The sequence below is a fragment of the Ostrea edulis genome, chromosome 3, assembly GCF_947568905.1.
Source record: "Ostrea edulis chromosome 3, xbOstEdul1.1, whole genome shotgun sequence".
In the NCBI taxonomy this organism is placed as follows: domain Eukaryota; kingdom Metazoa; phylum Mollusca; class Bivalvia; order Ostreida; family Ostreidae; genus Ostrea; species Ostrea edulis.
This window is the reverse complement of record NC_079166.1, coordinates 83,152,782-83,174,742: the sequence shown is the minus strand read 5'-3', so window position 1 is coordinate 83,174,742 and position 21,961 is coordinate 83,152,782. Positions and strand designations below refer to the sequence as shown.

The 21,961-nt window shown below is 38.1% G+C and overlaps 2 protein-coding genes across 2 annotated transcripts in view; one reads left to right on the top strand and one right to left on the bottom strand.

Annotated features, from left to right (window-relative positions):
• Positions 1-1,730: 1,730 nt before the first annotated feature.
• Positions 1,731-17,296, bottom strand: LOC125673015 (angiopoietin-related protein 1-like). The gene is made up of 14 exons (XM_048909262.2): positions 17,215-17,296; positions 16,876-16,947; positions 16,677-16,741; positions 15,092-15,174; positions 14,782-14,853; positions 13,076-13,160; positions 10,771-10,865; positions 8,917-8,985; positions 7,683-7,773; positions 7,088-7,357; positions 6,093-6,232; positions 5,795-5,891; positions 4,596-4,763; positions 1,731-2,119 (listed from the first exon to the last, which is right to left on the bottom strand). Exons 3-14 carry the CDS (start codon positions 16,729-16,731, stop codon positions 1,884-1,886), a joined length of 1,461 nt encoding a protein of 486 aa, XP_048765219.2. The 5' UTR covers positions 16,732-16,741; positions 16,876-16,947; positions 17,215-17,296; the 3' UTR covers positions 1,731-1,883.
• A 2,488-nt stretch (positions 17,297-19,784) lies between these two features.
• Positions 19,785-21,961, top strand: part of LOC125673014 (uncharacterized) — a 6,379-nt gene continuing 4,202 nt past the window's right edge. The window contains exon 1 of the mRNA XM_048909261.2: positions 19,785-21,294. Within this exon, the coding sequence (XP_048765218.1) occupies positions 20,143-21,294 (1,152 nt within the window). The 5' untranslated portion in view covers positions 19,785-20,142. The remainder of the gene's footprint in view (positions 21,295-21,961) is intronic.

Here is a 21,961-nt window from a genome sequence, read left to right as displayed (position 1 = left end):
CCGGTACAGAAAACAAAATATGATATGGTGATATCAAACTCTTCATTCGCCGTCCTATGTAAAATATTTCTTTCGTCCAGAGTAAGGAACATGTCGTCCGAAAATATTTTTACTTTAGAGAACACTCATATACCTTAAAGTACTCCAGAAAATGTATATCGAGGGGGCTCAGGGAAAACATTGAGACGGATGAGAGATGCACATGATAAGTTTAGATGTCTACAATGTGGCAGTCATAATAGAAACTGTTGTGTCAATTGAAGTTTGCAATAGCTGTACATTGTTTAAAATATTTCTTCACTTAGGTTAGTTATGCATATTTAAGAGTTAATTCTTATTTCGGTGCTTCATATAACAAAACTATTTCAAATGCAATATTTATCAGCATTTGACCAAACGACAGGTTGTATTGGCAAACTATATCGTTGTAACGTGGATAGATTTTGCGATATGCTTAATTTAAACGAGGCTATTGAAATCCTTGTAACATCAACTTTTTTATCAGTATGCTGCCTCGATTTGGTGATCATAAGCAGAACAAGCTCTTGTGCATCGAATCAGTTGAGAGACATTAACAACACATGCAAATGGCAGTGAAATATTCCTACATAAATATGGGAAGTTCACTATGGAGATTGAGAAGCAGAAGTCATCCTTTTATCATACAAATGAGTAGTTAGTTTGCTGTTAACATCTATCTTCAATAAAACAATCAAGTACCAAGCAGATATGGAATATTATGTGGTGCCTTTTATCTTGAGTTCACTGGGATATGTCGAATCAACATATGAATGAAAATCATCAATGCCAATAGATAAAACGTCGGCGATATGTCGAAATGTCGAGTTGGATGTCTTAGCAAGATATTTTTTCTTCCTATGTAGACGCTTTTAAATAAATTGCTGCATCATAAGAAAAAAAAAAGAGGTTGGCTACCAAAGGAACACAATCCGTGGGCGCGAGGTTCCCAAAGGGCTGTTGGAAGAAATGAACAAAGTACACTAACTATGAAACAAAGGATTAGCAGCTTAGGTGTATACTGTTAGTTTCTTATTTTAAGCGAGCACTTTTAAGTATTAAAATATGGTGAAATGACCCGTAAACGTCAAATCGCGTGAATATGAATTCGCTGTCTGTTGATCAAGACTTCTTATCAACAGAAAATTAAAAGCGAGTAATTTTATTTCGCGGGTGATGACTCTCGCGAAATTACGCGATGATAAATTCCTCGCGTATAATTAGAAATGTACAGTATTGTTTAACGTTTCACTCGAGAATCTTTCACTCATTTGGGGACGTCATCATTTCTCATAAAGGCTGCAAAATCTAGGCATATGCTCGGCGCTTACGACCTTTGAGCAGGGAGGGATTTTTATCGTGCAACACCTGCTGTGACACACAGAGCCTAGTTGTCATCCGAAGAACCAGTCTGTTTGTCGCCTCTGATGAAAATTAAGGAGTACTGGGGACCCATTCGAACCCGGATCCCCATGGGAAAACAGGTTAAGAAGTCACATAATCATCAGACATCCATGCATGAATCATGTCTTTGACAGAAGGGTATACAATATTTTAAAAAGATGAACTGATGAAGGAGTATAGCTTTTTATCTGATCATCACCTACTTCATGAAGGGTCCGCGCAAAGATTTGGAAAATGGCAGGTGTTTAATCTGGTAAATCAATTGGAAGATAATGAAAGATATAATAAAGTTTTCTTAACAATTTAAAAACAACTCATATGTTTTCTTGTATGCAGTGGTCCAACAGATCTAAACGTGTAAGGTCATAAAATTCAAAGCGTCACTTTGTCCAAAATATTTTCCGCGTATAAAAGATACATTTGGGCGCTGTTTGTTTGTTTGTTTTTTTTTTTTTTTCTTTTTAATTTCGTCTGATCATCATAGATGTTCTGGATATGACAGAACTAGAATCAATTGCTGGATGCCATGGCCATCTAGTTGTATGATATGGACCATTTAGGAATGCACTGTAGCAACGATTGAACCACCAGCCACCTCTCCATGAACGTGCACAATGATTACTGTTATCTCTATCGAGGGTACTGAAGGCCATTCCATTCAGCTGAGAAGAATCAGTGACATTCAACAAACCATCACCTGAAAGAGAGGTAAAGAAAGTTAGTTAAGACTTCCTCTATGACATTCCTTACACTAGAATTAGAAGTTCTCTTGCCAAGACACCTTTAGAAATGTCTATGATATGGTTATCATTACAAGCAAGATAGTGTTTCAACCTTAAATGCATCTTTGATTAAGGATAAAGACATTCTTCCAGTCTGCCGGACTCACCGATCTGTCAGTGATGGTCCACTATCGTATCGACCATAATATCAACCTCTATCAGCAGTATACAATCAATCCTCTGACGATTCAGTAATAGTCATCTTATGGTGGCATTGCACTTCACGGCGTTGTCGTCGTGTCGTCGGTATATTGAATTGAATATTGTTTACATATTTCACTCATATGGAGACGTTACCATTGCCGGTGAAGGGCTAAAAAATTCAGGCCGATGCTCGGCGCTTATGGCCATTGAGCAGGGAGGGATCATTATCGTGCCACACTTGCTGCGACACGGGTCCTCGATTTTTGCGGTCTCATCCCAAGGACTGCCCCATTTAGTCGCCTCTTACGACAAGCAACCTATTCTAACCCGGATCCCCACGGGACTCGTCCGTATAGAAATTGGATGAAAATATGAGTGTTCATATTAATTGAGATGGGGTCTAGATGTCAACGATTGTTTGCATTACGCAAGGCTACTGAAGACCGGTAACTAGCAATGCAAAGATATTCCTAACAAGATGTATATGGGCCAGAAACCTCAACCGAGTCACACAAATATCCTTGAAATTCTACATAAATTGATAACGTGTCATATTTTGTTTATCTATGTATGACCTTCATGGTAACAGCAGTGATGTGTCGTGGTTCTCTACGAGACATGCAACGACGCAGGGTCGACGAGTTTAAAGTTATATTCGAAAGAACCATGACTTTCACCTGTAAAAGGAACATTTGATACCTACATATATGGTAATTGAGATTCGAACTCGAGACCTGCATAACCCCCATCCAAATTTTCTAAATATCTAGCCTTGAAAGGAACATTGTTATTTCCTTGAACAACTTGATATATATAGTATATGCTTGATTGATTGATTGTATCTTGCTTAACGTCTCTCTCAAGGATTTTTCACTCATATGGAGACGTCACCAAGACCGGTGAAGGGCTTCAAATTTAGGCCTTTGCTCGACGCTTACGGCCATTGAGGAGTGAGGGTTCTTTAGCGTGCCACACCTACTAAAACACAGTGCATCCGTTTTTAAGGTCATCTCCGAGGACCTGTGACATTCTCACCTGATGCCGAGCGTTTGGCGATGTCACTACCTGTTTTAACGATTTGGGTCTGTCACGGCCGGGATTCAAACCCCGGCCTTCCGCATGCGGGGCGAACGCTCTAACTTCTAGGCCACCGCGGCGGTGTATATGCTTGAAAAAAAGAGTTTTCGAAAACCAACATCCAGTATCGATGATTGTAATTATCTCTCTCTTTAAGAAAGTGTGATCTTTGATTAGAAAATACTCGAATCCTCGCCACCGAAAGATGCATTGTGTAAAGTTTGATTACAATTGTCTCAGTGGTTTTTAGGAAGTGCATATAGATTTCTCAAATGTAACATCTTTTTTTTTAATTGTTAAACATTTTCCATTTTAAAAAGGGTGTGATCCTTCAGTGAACACAATTAAATGTACTTTCACACGGTGAATACCAGGGGAAGATTATTGGATTGGAGCATCCAATTGTTCATTTTTATCAATTATATTCCCTTTTTTTAGAGGACGTGGCCCGTTATTTGTACAGACTTGGATTCCCGGAACCCAAGGAAACAATACCCTACATTGGGTTGAAATTTGTTCAACCAATAAAGAGTTAACAATGTGAAAGGTTAACAACGTTGGGTAACGTTTGCATGTATATATATATCAATCCTGAAAGGATTGTAATCGGTCAATAAAAACTGCAAACGCAACGAAAATTCACGTTAAAGTTGGCGCCTCCTACTCCCAAATATATCAAACAAAAATGTAGTGGTACTGCATGAATGAGATTAATCGATTGATTGCAGATTGTTTAATGTTCATCTCGAGAATTTTTACTTAAATAGAGCGTCATTATTGCCGTTGAAAGGCTGCAAAGTTTAGGAATATGCTCGGCGCTTACGACCTTTGAGCAGGGAGGGATGTTTATTGTGCCACGCTTGCTGTGACACGGGGCCTCGATTTTTGCTCTCTCGTCCGTACTCATATTTGTTTGATCAGGTAAACGGAGTTAATCCTTATACGAATTTGCTATGAACAACAGTCTGACAATTGGTGTGATGCACGTCAGATAGCATTCAACTTAACGGCATTTTGTGTTTACCATTAAGATCATTACAAAGACCATCATTTGCTATGTAAAATGCTGGCTAGTTGTTCGTGTTGCAAATAGAAAATTTTTGATAAGAGTTGAACGGTTTTGTGTCATTGTTATTGAATATATCATGTTTGAATTTGAAAACGTTTTACCCAATGTTCCGGTAGCTGTTCCTCCCAGATGAAGTCGATATCTGTCATTCTCCCCGGATACAGCAAAATTGTAATATGTTTCATATAACGTTCTCCCATTGTTCAAGGTAATCAAAACTAACAAGGAGCTGTTATTCGCTGTCGTGAGCTTGGAAATAGCGTCATTTCCTAGAGATATACAACATTTATTTCTTATAGTGCGTATCTACAAATGTTCTTGGACAACACAAGGTTTTGCATAATGTGTTTCAAACACGTTTTTTTGGCCGATTTCTACTGAATACATAATCATATTGTTACATACAAGAATAATAATATCCTGTTATGTAAATAATAATTCATCCTTATTTTCTAAAGTATGAAGAAGAGATTTTGTATTTCTTTCTGCTGAGGGCCTCCGTGGCTGGGTGGTTAGAGCATCGCGCTCAACATCACACGGCCTCTCACCCCTGTCGGCGTGGGTTCGAATCCCGCTGGCGCCGATAAGTGAGAAAATTTCCCAGTTTACTTTCGGAAGGTCAGTGGTCTCTTCCCAGGTACATTGTATCTGGGTTCTCTCTTCCACCAATAAAAACTGGGCGCCACCAGATAACTGAAAAATTGAGTGTGGCGGAAAACAGAAAAACAATCTTTCTGCTGTCGTATCATGTATCTTATCTCAACGTCTAAGACAGTGTCATAATGAAACTGGGCAACACAGGGAGAAGAGATCATCCTCATATAAAATTTGCATGAATTTCATGCAAATTAAAAGGTGAAGATAACGAGCAGTGATCAATTTCAGAACTTTTATAAAAAATAGGAAATTAAGAGCTGGGCAAACATGGACCCTGGATATACCAAAGGTTGCATCATGTGCCTAGGAGGGAAAAGCATCACCCGTCGACCGGTCACACCCGCCTTGAGCCCTATATGTCTTGATTAGGTAAACGGAGTAATCCATAGTCACGAAACGTGTAACAATTAACAAATGAATATTACAAAGTCACACCCATTATACTGGCAATAGATATTTACATGGTTTTCATCCAAAATGTGATGTAGAAAAATCACCCTAAAATGATGGATCATGAAACGCAAATATCTACTGTACATCTTTTCCAATGCTGAAGATGACAATTCAAAATCTAAAGTGAGATTTAGAGTAAGATTATAGGATAGTAAATGAAGTTGTAAAAATAGTCAGAAGTAAACGTTACCTAGCCAATACTCCGAATCAGCTTGTCCAAATCCATGTTTATAATCATTCCATACTCGGTCGAAGTTCAGAGAACCGTCAAGCCTCTTCTGTATCACCTTCATTATCAAGATAGCATGATAATACAGTTCTGTGATATTAAATAAATCAGATGCGATGTATGCGTGCTTTCATACAGAACATTATGAGTCATTCGTTTTGATGCTTTGAACGCCCTTAATGTTTGTATGTTCCAAAGACCTCTTTTACATTCAATGTTATGATAATGAAAATTCTGGAAGGTCAGAGTAGAAACGTACCGTCCATCCACCTCCTTGCGTGTCCATGTCACAATACACATCTGCAGATCGATCCAGTAAACCCCAAGGATGTATTGTATAGACACCGGATGATGTCTGATGATGCTGGTATATTTCTAAACAGTCGATATACAACTGCGCTAAAATGTTAAACAAAACCCCAGTGCAAAGTGACATGCAAAAACTATGAAATTGAAAATATCAAAAACATATATAGGTTATAGACCTGATTGGTTACAGCCCCCTTAACTACTAATGCACGTACCAAGTGTATTAGGGAATTACGTTTGTATCATTGCTAACTGAAAATACTTTCGTCAAATATATATGGAGCAATATTTGTAAATAAAAAGAACATTTCTTTGATGACTAATTTCATCTAAAGTACCGAAACCAGTTTTTGGTGGTTGCAAGATGATATTACATGTATCTATTTAGAATCGGAATGTATTACAGCGATAATCTCTCTCAAGACATATCAGTTTGAGAAATACAACTATGCGCTTCTATTCTGTATAATCTGCACTAGAATAACAATTTACCAATCTTTCGAAATCAACTGAAACCATCTGGTAACAATTGACATTTAGAAGTGAAAAAGTTACGAAAGTAAACCGTTCAGAAAATCAACTAAAATGTCATTAAAATAGTTTGTTGGTTTGATTTATTTTGAGCAGGTTACTGACAATCAAGTCGGTGTTCCGGGGTTTCAGCTCTCTCGCGTAAAGCCAACGACTTGCAAATTTCCTTGTCGCTTTGATGACCTTATTTGCAAATGTAACTTGCCATTAAGTCGATTGTTGTCTGACGCATTTGATGCGAATTTTTGGCCGTTCTTTACATAGTCATTCTGGTTACGGATTACAACGAATTTACCTCTTTGTTGTGAAACCCAAAGTTAATGTCCCAATCTGAAGGACTACGGTTTTCAGATTGAAATTTGCAGGAGCATGGAGAATGCATCAAATATTTTCCAAGGTCAGAAAGGTCATTACCATGTGTTGTCATTTGTATTGTAGTTGGGGCTGGTGTCGTTGGATTTGGTGTCGTTGGAGTTGGTATCGTTGGAGTTGGTATCGTTGGGGCTGGTGTCGTTGGAGTTGGTATCGTTGGAGTTGGTATCGTTGGAGTTGGTGTCGTTGGAGTTGGTGTCGTTGGATTTGATGGTGTAGTGATTCGTGTTGTTTGTGTTTTAATATGTGTTGTCATTGATGTTGCTTCTGTCGTTGTTGCTGTTGTTGATGGTACGCTTGTGGTTGAATAACCTGGAATCAAATATAGTTTCATCAGTATTTATTGATAAAACAACATTAGTGATATCAGGCAGTGACATCTTCATCATATTGTCCTTCACATAATATAGAACCATGTTAAAGATGTCGACCATTTTGTGTTACATCAAATATGAATCAGCATAAAAGGAAAGTGGTTAAAATGAGACGGTGAATATAAGACAGTGTCCCCTTTTAGACACAAGTCTTTGATTTATCAAGTGCAGGAGGACGTATATAAATGAAGGAACATTTCTGAATGATTTTCTTTTTCAAATGAAATTCTTAGTACTGTTGTAATTTAAGCTGATACACTTACATCCATTGTTGCAGAGATCTGAGGAACAACATTGCTGGCAGAGCTCTGACGATCTACGACCAAAGATATCGGGCAGTTTGTCTGAACACACCTTTCAAAAAACGTGGTAATGGTCAAGAATAATTTGCACGATGTGATCTCGGTAACAATATTTTCAAATATGTTGTCCCATTCCATCGGATGTTTCATAAGAACTGCATGTAAGATATATATAATTTTGAGAATGAGCAATTCTGATTCCTAGACACCCGCTTCCCACCTCTGGTGTTCCGAAGGGTCTGTGTTTGCCCTACCCTGGATTTTGTTTTCATAGGATTTATAAGATTGGTTAGTGTTTGCTAGCTGCACCTTTTTTTTTTATTAAAACATTATGTTCTGAACATTTTCATAAAGGTAACAAAACACACGTCCTTCACTTGCATCACCCATCTTTATTCCAAACTTATTGTTCTCGAGTGGAAGATGCATTCTTATTACTTTACTATAGATTCTGTTGTCAAGCATCACACCTACATTTATATAATGGCTCGAATTCTAGTCATTATGACTTTACTCTCATGGACCATTCCTCAAACAATTCATTTCTTCACACGAAATGATAAAAGGTGGCGATAACGAGCAGTGATCAATCTTATAAAGAAATTAGGTTTGAAATTTTCATATTATCAGATATATTTTAGAATAATAGAAATATGGAATAAAGAATAAGTTAATGATGCAGGGGTTTCAACAGTTTTGTCTAAAGTCAGCATTTCGCAAATCCTACAGTCGTTATAACGATCTGGTTTGCCAATACAACCTGTCATGGGGTCAAATGCTGTCTGACGTGTTTCATAACGATTGTTAGGCCGTTCTTGGCATACTGATTTTGACTACGGATACCTCCGTTTACCTGTCAAGATATAGGACTCACGGCGGGTGTGACCGGTCAACAGGGGATGCTTACTCCTCCTAGGCACCTGATCCCACCTCTGGTGTGTCCAGGGTCCGTGTTATCACAACTATCTATTTTGTATTGCTTGTAGGAGTTATGAGATTGATCACTCTTCGTTATCTTCACCTTTCTTTGAGTAATGATTATGATTATTTAGACGGAATAATAAGAATGACTTTTAAAAGACATATTGTGAAATACTAATTTCAGGAATTTTGATACATGTACGTTAGATTTCAGATTACATCACTGTAGTACTGTAGTATAAACACGGGAAGCAATGTGAACAGTTGTACTTACATGTTTGTTGGCACAGCCGGATGAATAATATACATCGCCATACTCATGAATTTCTTTCAAATGACAAATCTAAAACAAATCTTTGAATTGCATATGCAAAGTGTACACATGTGCTTTTGTTAATGCATATGCACAGTTATATTCATATCCTATAAGTGTTTGATTAATTAATCGCGTATCATGCATTACCGACGATGGGTTATTTCAATTTTCATGGGAAAGACGATAAAAGACTGAGCTTGAATTTATCATCAAAATAATATTATTTATCCAGTACGAATGCATGTTTGCATATATGTATATAAAAGGGAAGGCACCATTGCTTTAACTACGACAAATCATACACTGATAGTGTAAACCCTATTGTTTATATACATTTGAACGCTATATCCTTATTTCAGAAGGTACGTTATTTTCTACCCTTTCGTAAATAGTTATATGTGTTCTGTTAACATCAGCTTTACATGGAGCTAATGAAATATCAACATCAGTTTTACGTGTAGCTAATGAAATATCAACATCAGCTTTACATGGAGCTAATGAAATATCAACATCAACTTTACATGTAGCTAATGAAATATCAACATCAGCTTTACATGTAGCTAATGAAATATCAACATCAGTTTTACGTGTAGCTAATGAAATATCAACATCAGCTTTACATGGAACTAATGAAATATCAACATCAACTTTACATGTAGCTAATGAAATATCAACATCAGTTTTACGTGTAGCTAATGAAATATCAACATCAGCTTTACATGGAGCTAATGAAATATCAACATCAACTTTACATGGAGCTAATGAAATATCAACATCAGTTTTACGTGTAGCTAATGAAATATCAACATCAGCTTTACATGGAGCTAATGAAATATCAACATCAACTTTACATGGAGCTAATGAAATATCAACATCAGTTTTACGTGTAGCTAATGAAATATCAACATCAGCTTTACATGGAGCTAATGAAATATCAACATCAACTTTACATGTAGCTAATGAAATATCAACATCAGTTTTACGTGTAGCTAATGAAATATCAACATCAGCTTTACATGGAGCTAATGAAATATCAACATCAACTTTACATGTAGCTAATGAAATATCAACATCAGTTTTACGTGTAGCTAATGAAATATCAACATCAGCTTTACATGGAGCTAATGAAATATCAACATCAACTTTACATGTAGCTAATGAAATATCAACATCAGCTTTACATGTAGCTAATGAAATATCAACATCAGTTTTACGTGTAGCTAATGAAATATCAACATCAACTTTACATGTAGCTAATGAAATATCAACATCAACTTTACATGTAGCTAATGAAATATCAACATCAGCTCTACATGTAGCTAATGAAATATCAACATCAACTTTACATGTAGCTAATGAAATATCAACATCAACTTTACATGTAGCTAATGAAATATCAACATTAGCTTTACATGTAGCTAATGAAATATCAACATCAGCTTTACATGTAGCTAATGAAATATCAACATCATCTTTACATGTAGCTAATGAAATATCAACATCAGCTTTACATGTAGCTAATGAAATATCGACATCAGCTTTACCTGTAGCTAATGAAATATTAACATTCTCCACTGAAATTCAAACCACTACTCTATTTAATCCGAATGTAAATAATAAAACAATTGCAAGTTATGTGTGTAAGTTGCCTCCCTGTGTGTATTTTACCCACTAATATTCATTGTCAATAGACACGAGAAATATTCAATAATTATGAAAGCTGTTGGGTAATATACAGGCGAAAATAGATGGATGAATCGATAGTAAGATAGATAGATAGATCAGAGAGAGAGAGAGAGAGAGAGAACATACTTGGTCCAGGGTACATTCTGTTATGCGGTCGCAAAGGGAGGGGTTTAAGGTTTGCTGGCAGCCAAAGCACAAAAGTCCCAGGTTTTGAGGATGACCTGTGAATTTGTGAAAAGAATTATTCAATTGATGAAAAGTAAAAGATAAGGTAAAATTTGTATATTGTTATTCTGGGTTCGCGTACAAGTCAAGTTAGAATGCCGGTAAAGTCTGTGTTCAGTAAGACGATTGAGATATGTTAAGCAGACGTGAGACGCTGTGGTTTCTTTCATTTGGAATTCCTTTGGGATACAGCGGATGGAAATAAATAAAACGCCGTCGAAATACCCTTCTTTAGAAAATATACCTTATTCAATTCAGCGAGCATCTACTTGTATATTAATATTTAAATAGTTATATTTAAAGATTACTATATTAGTACTTTATAAGAAACTGCGTTAAACAGACTAGGTGGGAACAGGCGTATACCTCGGCACACCAGAGGTGGGATCAGGCGTATACCTCGGCACACCAGAGGTGGGATCAGGCGTATACCCTCGGCACACCAGAGGTTGGATCAGGCGTATACCCTCGGCACACCAGAGGTGGGATCAGGCGTATACCCCGGCACACCAGAGGTGGGATCAGACGTATACCCCGGCACACCAGAGGTGGGATCAGGCGTATACCCCGGCACACCAGAGGTGGGATCAGGCGTATACCCTCGGCACACCAGAGGTTGGATCAGGCGTACACCCTCGGCACACCAGAGGTTGGATCAGGCGTATACCCTCGGCACACCAGAGGTGGGATCAGGCGTATACCCCGGCACACCAGAGGTGGGATCAGACGTATACCCCGGCACACCAGAGGTGGGATCAGGCGTATACCCCGGCACACCAGAGGTGGGATCAGGCGTATACCCCGGCACACCAGAGGTGGGATCAGGCGTATACCCTCGGCACACCAGAGGTGGGATCAGACGTATACCCTCGGCACACCAGAGGTGGGATCAGGCGTATACCCTCGGCACACCAGAGGTGGGATCAGGTAGAGTAGGCATTCCATGTTGAACGGACACACCCACTTTGCGCATTACGTCCTATGGTCGTTATAACGCTTTAATGTACATATACGACCTGACTTTAGATCCAATGCTGTCTGATAACTTTCATACCAACTGTTAGTGCGTACTTTACCTACTTTTACACTACGGATTACCTCATTTACCTGATCAAAATATAGGACTCACGATGGGTGTGACTGGTTAACAGAGGATGCTTACTCCTCCTAGACAACTGATCCTACCTCACGTGTGTCCAAGGGCCCTTGTTTGTCCTAGACAACTGATCCTACCTCGCCTGTGTTCAGAGGCCCGTGTTTGTCCTAGACAACTGATCCTACCTCACGTGTGTTCAGGGGCCCGTGTTTGTTCTAGACAACTGATCCTACCTCACGTGTGTTCAGGAGCCCGTGTTTGTTCTAGACAACTGATCCTACCTCACGTGTGTTCAGGGGCCCGTGTTTGTTCTAGACAACTGATCCTACCTCACGTGTGTTCAGGGGCCCGTGTTTGTTCTAGACAACTGATCCTACCTCACGAGTGTTCAGGGGCCCGTGTTTGTCCCACTCTTTATGTTGTATTCTTTATATAGATTATACCAATCATAACATTGGCCACTGTTCCTTATCTTCACTTTTTCATCCTAGTGATCTCGAAACGAAAAATAACACAGTCGTCCGCATCTGCTTCATACTTGGATGTTTTATTTATCATACATGTTAACGCTTATGAACAACGCACGTTAATGACAAACAAAACGACTTCGGGTTCTCAATTGTTAACTTGTATAGCATTTATGGGATCACTGATCACTGCTCGCCATCTTCATTTGACTACACACTACAGCATTGACATGTACGTAGTATTTGTTTGTTTTTGATGTTTTCCGCCACACTCAACAATTTTTCAGTTATATGGTGGCGCCCAGTTTTTATTGGTGGAAGAGAGACCCTAGATACAATGTACCTGGGAAGAGACCACCGACCTTCCGAAAGTAAACTGGGAAACTTTCTCACTTACCGGCGCGAGCGGGATTCGAATCCGCGCCGACAGAGGTGAGAGGCCGTGTGATTTTGAGCGCTCAGCCACGGAGACCCCCTCATGTACGTAGTAAACCTTAAAATGGGGTGTCTTAACGCAAACGCTGTAAATCGTCCTGAATTAATACATTACGAGAAAGCATTGTGTTAAACATGCTCATTTGAAGGCAACAATAAGTCTGTTTGTTTGCCATGATTACAAAACACATTTTGATTATTGTACTACCTTGATGGTTGCATCCCAGCATATTACATGCGTCAGTGGTGCAACATTCTATGCAGTTTGTGCCTGATCGCGTTGAGTTACAAATCTGAAAGCAACGTTGTAGTGTTGTAATATGAAACACATAGGAATGAGATTATTGATCCATGAATATGTATACCAAATGTTGTTTGCCCTAGACTAAACATAGGTATACTTTTGGGAGCTACAAAAATGCACATGATAGGAAAAATTCAAGAGTGAAATGATTTGAAGTGAAAAGAAATATTAGAATAGTTTAAAGTGATTGTCGGGATGAGAGAAATCATCCATCAAACTGAAACTTGACGCGGAATAGGTACATGTATATTTGAAATGATAGGGTGTAAATCATTTCGGAGTGCTGAATGTTGAAAATAAACACAACGACCCATAGAGGCAACGGGGACCCTAGATAGTTTCTGTTCTTGGAATTAGGTCTGAAATATTGGTGTTCACTTGTTTAAAAGTTTATATTGAAGTGTGTAGGAAACGCATTGGTGCTCTCTTCAAATAAACGAACGTATGCTTTTCTGTATCACTGATTCTGATTCTGTTGAATGCTTAGCTTCTTAATACAAAGTGGTAGCTTTGCTTGTTGACTTGAACCCTAAAGATACAGTACAAAATTGCCTTTTATCTTTCGATGCTACCTGTCCATATATGTAGTTTTAAATTTGAGGTCATTCTAGTAAATGTAATCATATCGTGGGACGCACGGCGCGAGTGACCGGTCGAAAGGGAATGGTTACTTCTCCTAGGCACCTGATTCAACTTCTGTTATATCCATGGGTTCGTGGAGTAAGCACCACATTCTGGTATGTCAGAGGTCCATGTTTGCCGAACACTTAAATTTGTATTCCTTATAGAGTACATATTTTCCGCTATCCTCACCTCTTCATACACGTCTTTGTCTTTCTGTCGCATGTTGATTGAGTTTGATGGATTATGATGATTTACCATATCAGTTTCTAAATCTTTATCTCCAAAATTTGTCAACGAATTTAGGATGTTTCTTGAATGGAGGACAATTTTTGAAATAGTTTTGAAAAGGGGTCATGTTTTCAAAACAATACTCTAATTAGAATGGTTATGAAGTTCATTCAACAATGGTGTTCCTCGTGTTACTGTTTGTTGTCACCCTTGATTTTCTATCAATATTAGGAACAGCATGTTTTGTGCGCTTTGTGTTTGAGGATCTGTGAAACCGTCAGGTTGTAACTATACAAAGGAATTTCAGATAACAGTTTATTCGATATACAATTGATTATGCATTCATGGTTATACGTTCCGAGGTCTAGTATGCAACTGAAATTTTCGATGGTTAGTTTGCGATGCTTAACAGTGTCAAAAGCTTTCACATTTTGGTTGGGCGTTGCACGCATTTATTGCGGATGCGACCCCATTGAAACCAGACAATGTGGAAAAAGGACATCTGGTCAGTCAACATTTTCAATTATAATGAGAATTAAGAAAGGTAAAAAGGAATATTTGTTTCTGTTAGATTGCTACTTAGGTACATTGTACATGTATTGAGATGTTAAGAGGTACATTGTACATGTATTGAGATGTTAAGCAGTTAATTTCGAATAGGTGGATGCTGGCTTACGGCTGGTTATAAAGTGCTGATTCTGTGTATATCTATACATACCTGTGTAAATCTATACATACCTGTGTAAATCTATACATACTTGTGGACTGTAACATCCCATGTTATACGTGTCCAATCCATTAATGGTCTGCTCTTTTTCTACATAACACACCTGATAGATAAAACAGGGGACAACTCTGTAGTCCTTATGTTGTCTAATTTCAATATCAGCAACAACAATTACATTTTTTCTAGGGCTGTTTTTCCTTTATGTAAAACTACGACATGTAATCAGAAACAGTAGTGTCAGTCATTTTATTTTCTTATCTTTGAAATAAGAAATCAAATCAAATTTTAATCAATGCAAAAGCGCATTGATGAGATTACGTAGAATAGGAAATGTCACGTGCCTCTCCAGGATAACAACGTTTAACGGTGTGGCAATGGCGAGGGGATATGGCATCTCTGCACTCCAGACAATACAGACCATTGACTGTAATACAAACACGTGTATCTTTAATTGAACATGTGTCAATATACAATCCGTTTTTAGATGATTTATTTCATAATATCTATGAACAAGGAGAAAATAACGAACAGTGGTCAATCTAAAGAAATCTATAAAGATTATCAAACTGGGAGTAGGGCAAAGACGTATCCCTGGAAACATCTAGGGTGTGTTCAGGTACATAGAACGAATACGCATCCCCTGTTGACCGATCACACCCGCCGTGAGTATTCTATCTTGATTAGGTAAACTTAGTGATCCGTCTGCAAGATCAGCACGTAAAGAACGTCCTAATAATTGGTATTAAACACACGTTAGATAACATTCGCTGCAATGACAGGTTGCTAAATTCAGTTAATATAACGACCAGAGAATTGGCGAAGTGCTGACTGTAAACTAGGATGTATGGACAAATTCTCGAACGGGACATAAAACAACATACAACCAACCAACATCACAATATTTAAAGAGATCAGTTGTTTTCAATATAAAATTTGACTAAGGGGGATACCGGAAGTGATGCTGATCATGGCAACCAGGACAAAGAAGGAAATGAGCCGAAAAGCGGTCACGATGCACTGTCGAATATTGTGAACTATACACATTGACGATGGTTATTTTATGGTCGGTCAATGACATAATCATTGAAATTACTGGATTAGAAAAAACTTTGGAGTGGGTGACGGTAAAAGCCAAAATATAGAGCTAGTTCAAATCGACGTTTGGAGTAAAAATCCGTTTCATTCCGTGTGTTTTTATGAGGGTGTGGTATGGTGTAGACCCGTACTATTATTATTACGGACAAGATAACCGGTTCCTGTGAAATAACGTATAGTATTGGCAGGTTCTAATGAAACATAAATTTACTACACACAAAGGTAATAAATACAGATCTATTATCAAACCCTGTCATGGTAACGGTAGACTATAGCCTCAAAGTCAAAATAGCACGACTTATCTCAAACATGACAAGGCAGCACCTATCTGAGGACTTTAATTATCTGTCACTGAATCAATTACATGTAATTGTCTATGGGTCAGATTATCGAAATTAATAAGAATTTTGTTGATTTTACTGCATGGAAAGCGGCATACATGAAAGTGGGTGTGTTTGAGTTTCTAGGTGAGAGAGATGATATTCTAATAAAATCATTTCAGTTAAATAACCTATCTACAAGAGGACTGGCGTACATGTATTTATTTAGTAGTACATATCGTAAGTGTGAGGTACATTTGTGTAAGTGTTACACATACATGTATTTTTTAAATATTTAAATAAAATGTATGCCTTTTGGGATCATAAGAAGGAACTGTCAGAATGACCTTTGTCCTAATCCACTGCAGCCGGGGTGGGGGGGGGGGGGGGGCAGAATGAGTACAAACTGCTGTGTCCGTTTCATTTCCTTGTTAGATTTACATTATTCTGTTCACGTAAATCATAGTCTGGGAGAAGCATTACGTTTCTTTTGTTTATATCAAACACATACCTGTACAGGTGTTAGAGAGAGCAAGGAGTGCAGCCAACAGCGGTATCTCTTTCATGTTCCTAGGGCTTTAGAAATATAAAGCAATCTACATTCTACCATCTTTGAAATACATGTGTGCATCAAACTTCCACAATGTACACGTAGGTTAAGGCTCAATTGGAGTTGATTATTAGTAAGATCTAAACAACAGTGCACTTACTCCTTCGTATATTTGTGTTCGGAGTTTGTTATCTCTTCGGTAAAGCTGGTACGAAATAAGAGAGATCCTAATCTACGGCAATACATATAAACGTATCATAAAATCCGTATCGTCATTTCAAAGCCGAAATTTTAACAGCATTGCTATATTCAATCCAATTCAATGTGCCATGGACGTGAAAAAAATTATCAAAAGCCTTCATAGATATATCACCCAGTTTTGGATGTCATAGGAACCAATTTTGCTTTGAAATTCATTATCTCAAACAGCGGAAAATAAAATCATAAAGCAATGAAATTTCCAATTTCTACACAAAACGTGGTAATTTGATTAAATTACCTGAGATTGTGATTATGTGTAAAGGTAGAAACTTTGGTAAGACTTATAACGGTAAAGGGTTGGTTGACGGTATATCATATAACGGATAGATAAATCTTTATCCAAAGAATCGTCCCATTAAGTCGCCTCTTAGAATAACCAAAGGATATTGAGGACCTATTCTACCACTGATCCGCACGTAAAGGGAAATTGTGTATAAAAATTACTAGAGGTGCAAAAATTAAAATGTAAAATTAAGTTAAATCGTTAAATGACACCTGATTTAAAATCTTAAACAAGAAGTTGCAGAAAAAATCAGCAAACCAAATGAGACATGGCTTTTTGTTTTTTGTTTTTTAGGTTTCTGAGAAATTAAGGCAGATTTCACATAACAAAGTCACGATATAGCACGAATCCTTCCTTTAAGGAGGAGTGCTACTCCAGAGAAATTTAATATGAATTCAAAGTGGAGGAAATGTACAACAATATTCTGAACATGAAAACTTTTAAATGTACTGTATTTAGTCAAAAATGCAGTTTTAGTAGACAGTAATTTGGAAACTAATCTAAAACCCTCACTTCAGGACGCGAATCTGCGATCTACATTTTACCAATCACCAATCGACACGCTGACCCACTGAGCTACTCATCCAGCTAAACGGAATAGACAAACATTGCTGATATTTGTATCCCCATTCTTTTTTTTTTTTTTTTAAAGAAGTCAGCACATTATGCCGATGTAGTATATCTCCTAAATGGGATTAAATTTTCCATACATGATATACATAAAATAAAAAGGTTTAGGGCATTGGAACGATTCTACCTGAAAATATCCACAGTACATGCATAATGTAAAGCCAATCAATGTCTCGGACATTAGTGTGCGAACCTACAGGTGAAATCCAATTATTGAAGATATTCCGGTTAATATTAATTTATTGGTTAATTAATTAATAAAGAAATATGGGAATATTTTACTCTAAAAAGGTAAAGAAAGGGGACAAAAAAGGAGAACGTTAAGGAATCAGACATTAACATGATCTGTCTAATAAATATCATGTATCCCTCTATTGTGATATCTTGAATGATTTACAAAGTGGTTTAGAAAAGAAAAAAAAGGAAATATGTATCCATCGAGTTATTCTTAGGAAGTCACTAAAATGGAAAGTGGAGGGGAAATCCTGCGAAATAACTTTGTGGCGAACTGAAACTACGCAAATAAAACCGTGACTTGAATTATAAACATACACGTGATCCGATTTAACAAATAAACGGAAATTCCTAACGAGATGCAATATTCACGTTCGTTATTTGTAATTCAACTGCATGCTGGGAAATCTTTAATTTTCGAAAAAGGTGATGTGGTTACAGAGATGCCCACAAATAAAAACAAACTGAATGTCGGGTAAGATAGCTATGATTCACACAACGATTATAAGTATTTTATTGAACATCCACAACAATACTGGCCGCAGTAATTCAGTGGTTGGAACGTTCAATTATTGACCGTGAAATCGTGGGTTCAAACCCTTGTCGTAACAGTAAAGTTGCTTTGCAAAATATTCAGCATTTAAAATTGAGAGTTGTGGGTTTTACGGATGAGACCTTAAAAAGGATGTCCCCCGTGATGCAATGGATTTTACATTACAATCATAAATATATAAAGAAGAACAAATATCTCCAGAGTTCCATGCATATGTCTACATTTGTAGCACTTTTTTCCTTTACCTGGTGATAATGTCATTATCAGTGGAAAAGTTTCGCAGCGGTGTCAAAACAAAACAGATGAACAGACAAACTGAGATTAGTAGTTTCTTGTGGACAACGCATGCGCTCTTTTTTTTGTAATGGCTGCTGGTTAGTGTCTGCTGTTTAGTGTCTGCTAGTTAGTGTCTGCTGGTTAGTGTCTGCTGTTTAGTGTCTGCTAGTTAGTGTCTGCTGTTTAGTGCCTGCTGTTTAGTGTCTGCTGGTTAGTGTCTGCTGTTTAGTGTCTGCTAGTTAGTGTCTGCTAGTTAGTGTCTGCTGGTTAGTGTCTGCTGTTTAGTGTCTGCTGGTTAGTGTCTGCTAGTTAGTGTCTGCTAGTTAGTGTCTGCTAGTTAATGTCTGCTGTTTAGTGTCTGCTAGTTAGTGTCTGCTGTTTAGTGTCTGCTAGTTAGTGTCTGCTGGTTAGTGTCTGCTAGTTAGTGTCTGCTAGTTAGTGTCTGCTAGTTCACGACATCATCATTGACGTCATAGCGATTCAATAAGATAGATCTGAATATGCAGTTTCCACCTTTTTACATATTGTACAGGAACATCTTTTATACATGCTTCTTCTTATGTAAATGCAGTGTAAACAAAGCAAATAAGAGTGGACGTCTGAAAAAAGACATAGCCCAATCAATTGATTTTTTGAAATTTATTTTAAATCAGTCCGTCTTCACACCTTCTACTTTGTTGTCGACCTTGGGATTCAATATCACATTCCCACTTTTTTTTAAGTGCCGTTTTTACTAGGATAATCGTTATTTTAATGTTTGTATAGGGCCGCTAAACTCAGAGTTGGTCTACTGCCGAGAAACACAATACCCTGCTACCAATACATGCAATGTTCAGGTCGATAGGAAACGACAGGCAACGCTTAATTAAAAATATACCGTAATATGGACACACGGTCGCTGGATATTTAAACAATGGCGTTTAAAGTAACCTAAATTAAAGTTACTGTTTTCTTAATGTGACGAAATCAACTGAATTGTATACAAGAAATAATCCGCTTATATCGCCCAGTTACCCGATCATGAGTAAATATATATTCTATAGAGCATTGGACCTGCATACATACTATGTACGTAGATTGTAAGGCTGATCGCCCCATACAATTTCCTTAAACAACCGGGGCGTCGATGTCGTACAGAGCTGGTGCACACGGGATGTTAAAAGAATTCCGCCCATTGCGTAGTTATAGAAATGTCTGATCGAGGAAGTAGAAAAAGCGGAGGAAAGATTGTGTACTCTTATTCTCAGGGGACACTTGTGAGACCCAGGGACACGAGATACGACAATGAAAGACGATCAACGTCCGAGAGAGAAGAGAGAATATTTCTCAAAGGTCAGATGGGGCGTTCCGTTTACAGAATCAGGCACCCAGCGGAAGAGGAAATGATCAGGGACCGAAGAGTGGTTAGGTCGATATCGAACCCGACGTACGTATCGCGTCCCGTCCGGTACGTAAAGCAACGCCCTCTCACAAGTTCTTATTCCTCGGAAACAGGAAGCACGACTTTGAAGCGCAGTGATTCATCAAGCAGTTTTACAGACACGTCAGAAACGAGTAGCACGGGCACCACGACGGACACAATATCGTCACGTGACTACAAAAAACCCATCACGGTTCGTCGACGATACCTCGGACGTCGTCAGTCCGTAGACTCAATAGAAGGATATGAAGCCAGACAGTTTCGCTCAAAAGAGCCAGGGTCTTGGCGAATTATAAAAAAACCTGCAAACATAAGGTATGTGGAGGAGGAGAGACTAAACCGTGAACCAGAATATACAACAATAAGAAAAATCGTACAACCAGAATATGCAGAGGTTCGAAAAGAAAGAGAAATCGGGCGCCGAGCTCCCATTCGAGATCGAGAAATAGTGGAGTACAGGGATCCCGAGTTGGAATCGAGCACATACACGTCTACACCGGATACCGAGTCAGACAATGTCATTATCGAACGGGATTTCAGAAATCGTATGCGCACATATCAGTCCCGACATTCTCGTGATGTCGCCACGCAAATGATCACACACATTGTCCCTCCCAAAGAGAAGCCAAAAAGTACCAATACTGTCGTCACACAAACAGAGGAGCAATCCGTTTGTCCTCAAAAGCTTCCGAGAAATAGGTACAAAACTGCGGTCATTCAAGCGGAACCAGTACAACAACCCAACACTGATGACGAAATCGAAATAGTAGTGATGCAAGATCCGGGCCTAACAAAGGAGGTGGTGAGGAAGCCAGAACCGCCCCCTATTCTGGTAGAAGAGATAGACCTTCGACCACCGCCTCCGGCACCAATTGCAAATAAGGATTTTGGACCAAAACGGAAATACGTCCCTCCGCCACCAGTAAGTTGAATCCTATCGATACATTATGCATACCTATCTACTGTATTTATCTATCTATCCATGTATCTATCTATCTACTATATATATATATATATATATATATATATATATATATATATATATATATATATCTGTCCTGTGTGTGAACAAGTTATAGCTGAACATCTCATAAATCCTTTGAAAGATGCAATAGTAAGAAATGAAGAGAAGGGCAAACACGGATCCATGGATATACCAGACCGCAAGGTTCGAAATTACATCATGTCCGTAAATCCGAAACTAGTAACAATCATGTCGGACTTGTAAATTCTGTATGGCACTAGTCGGAATGGACTAGTGAAAATCCGGATATTTATCTTGAATTGATAAAGATTTTATAAAAGTCTAAGTCTCTTAGATGTTTGAAATTTTGGTCGATCTTCTGCATATGTATGGTTAAGTGTTTAAATGACAGTGACACACTGACCTTCCAAACACAGGCACCTGAAGTATGGATATTACTACCCCCCACCTCCCTCCTTTTGATATTTTTTGGTAGCAATAATTTATCTGAAATGTGTGAATTCCCGGTCTATCCCATCCCTCTTTCGATTCATGTAATTGTTTCACGCTTTTTGTAAGCTTTAGAGATTGGCTTCTACCGGTATAATAAGATTTACAAAAAGCG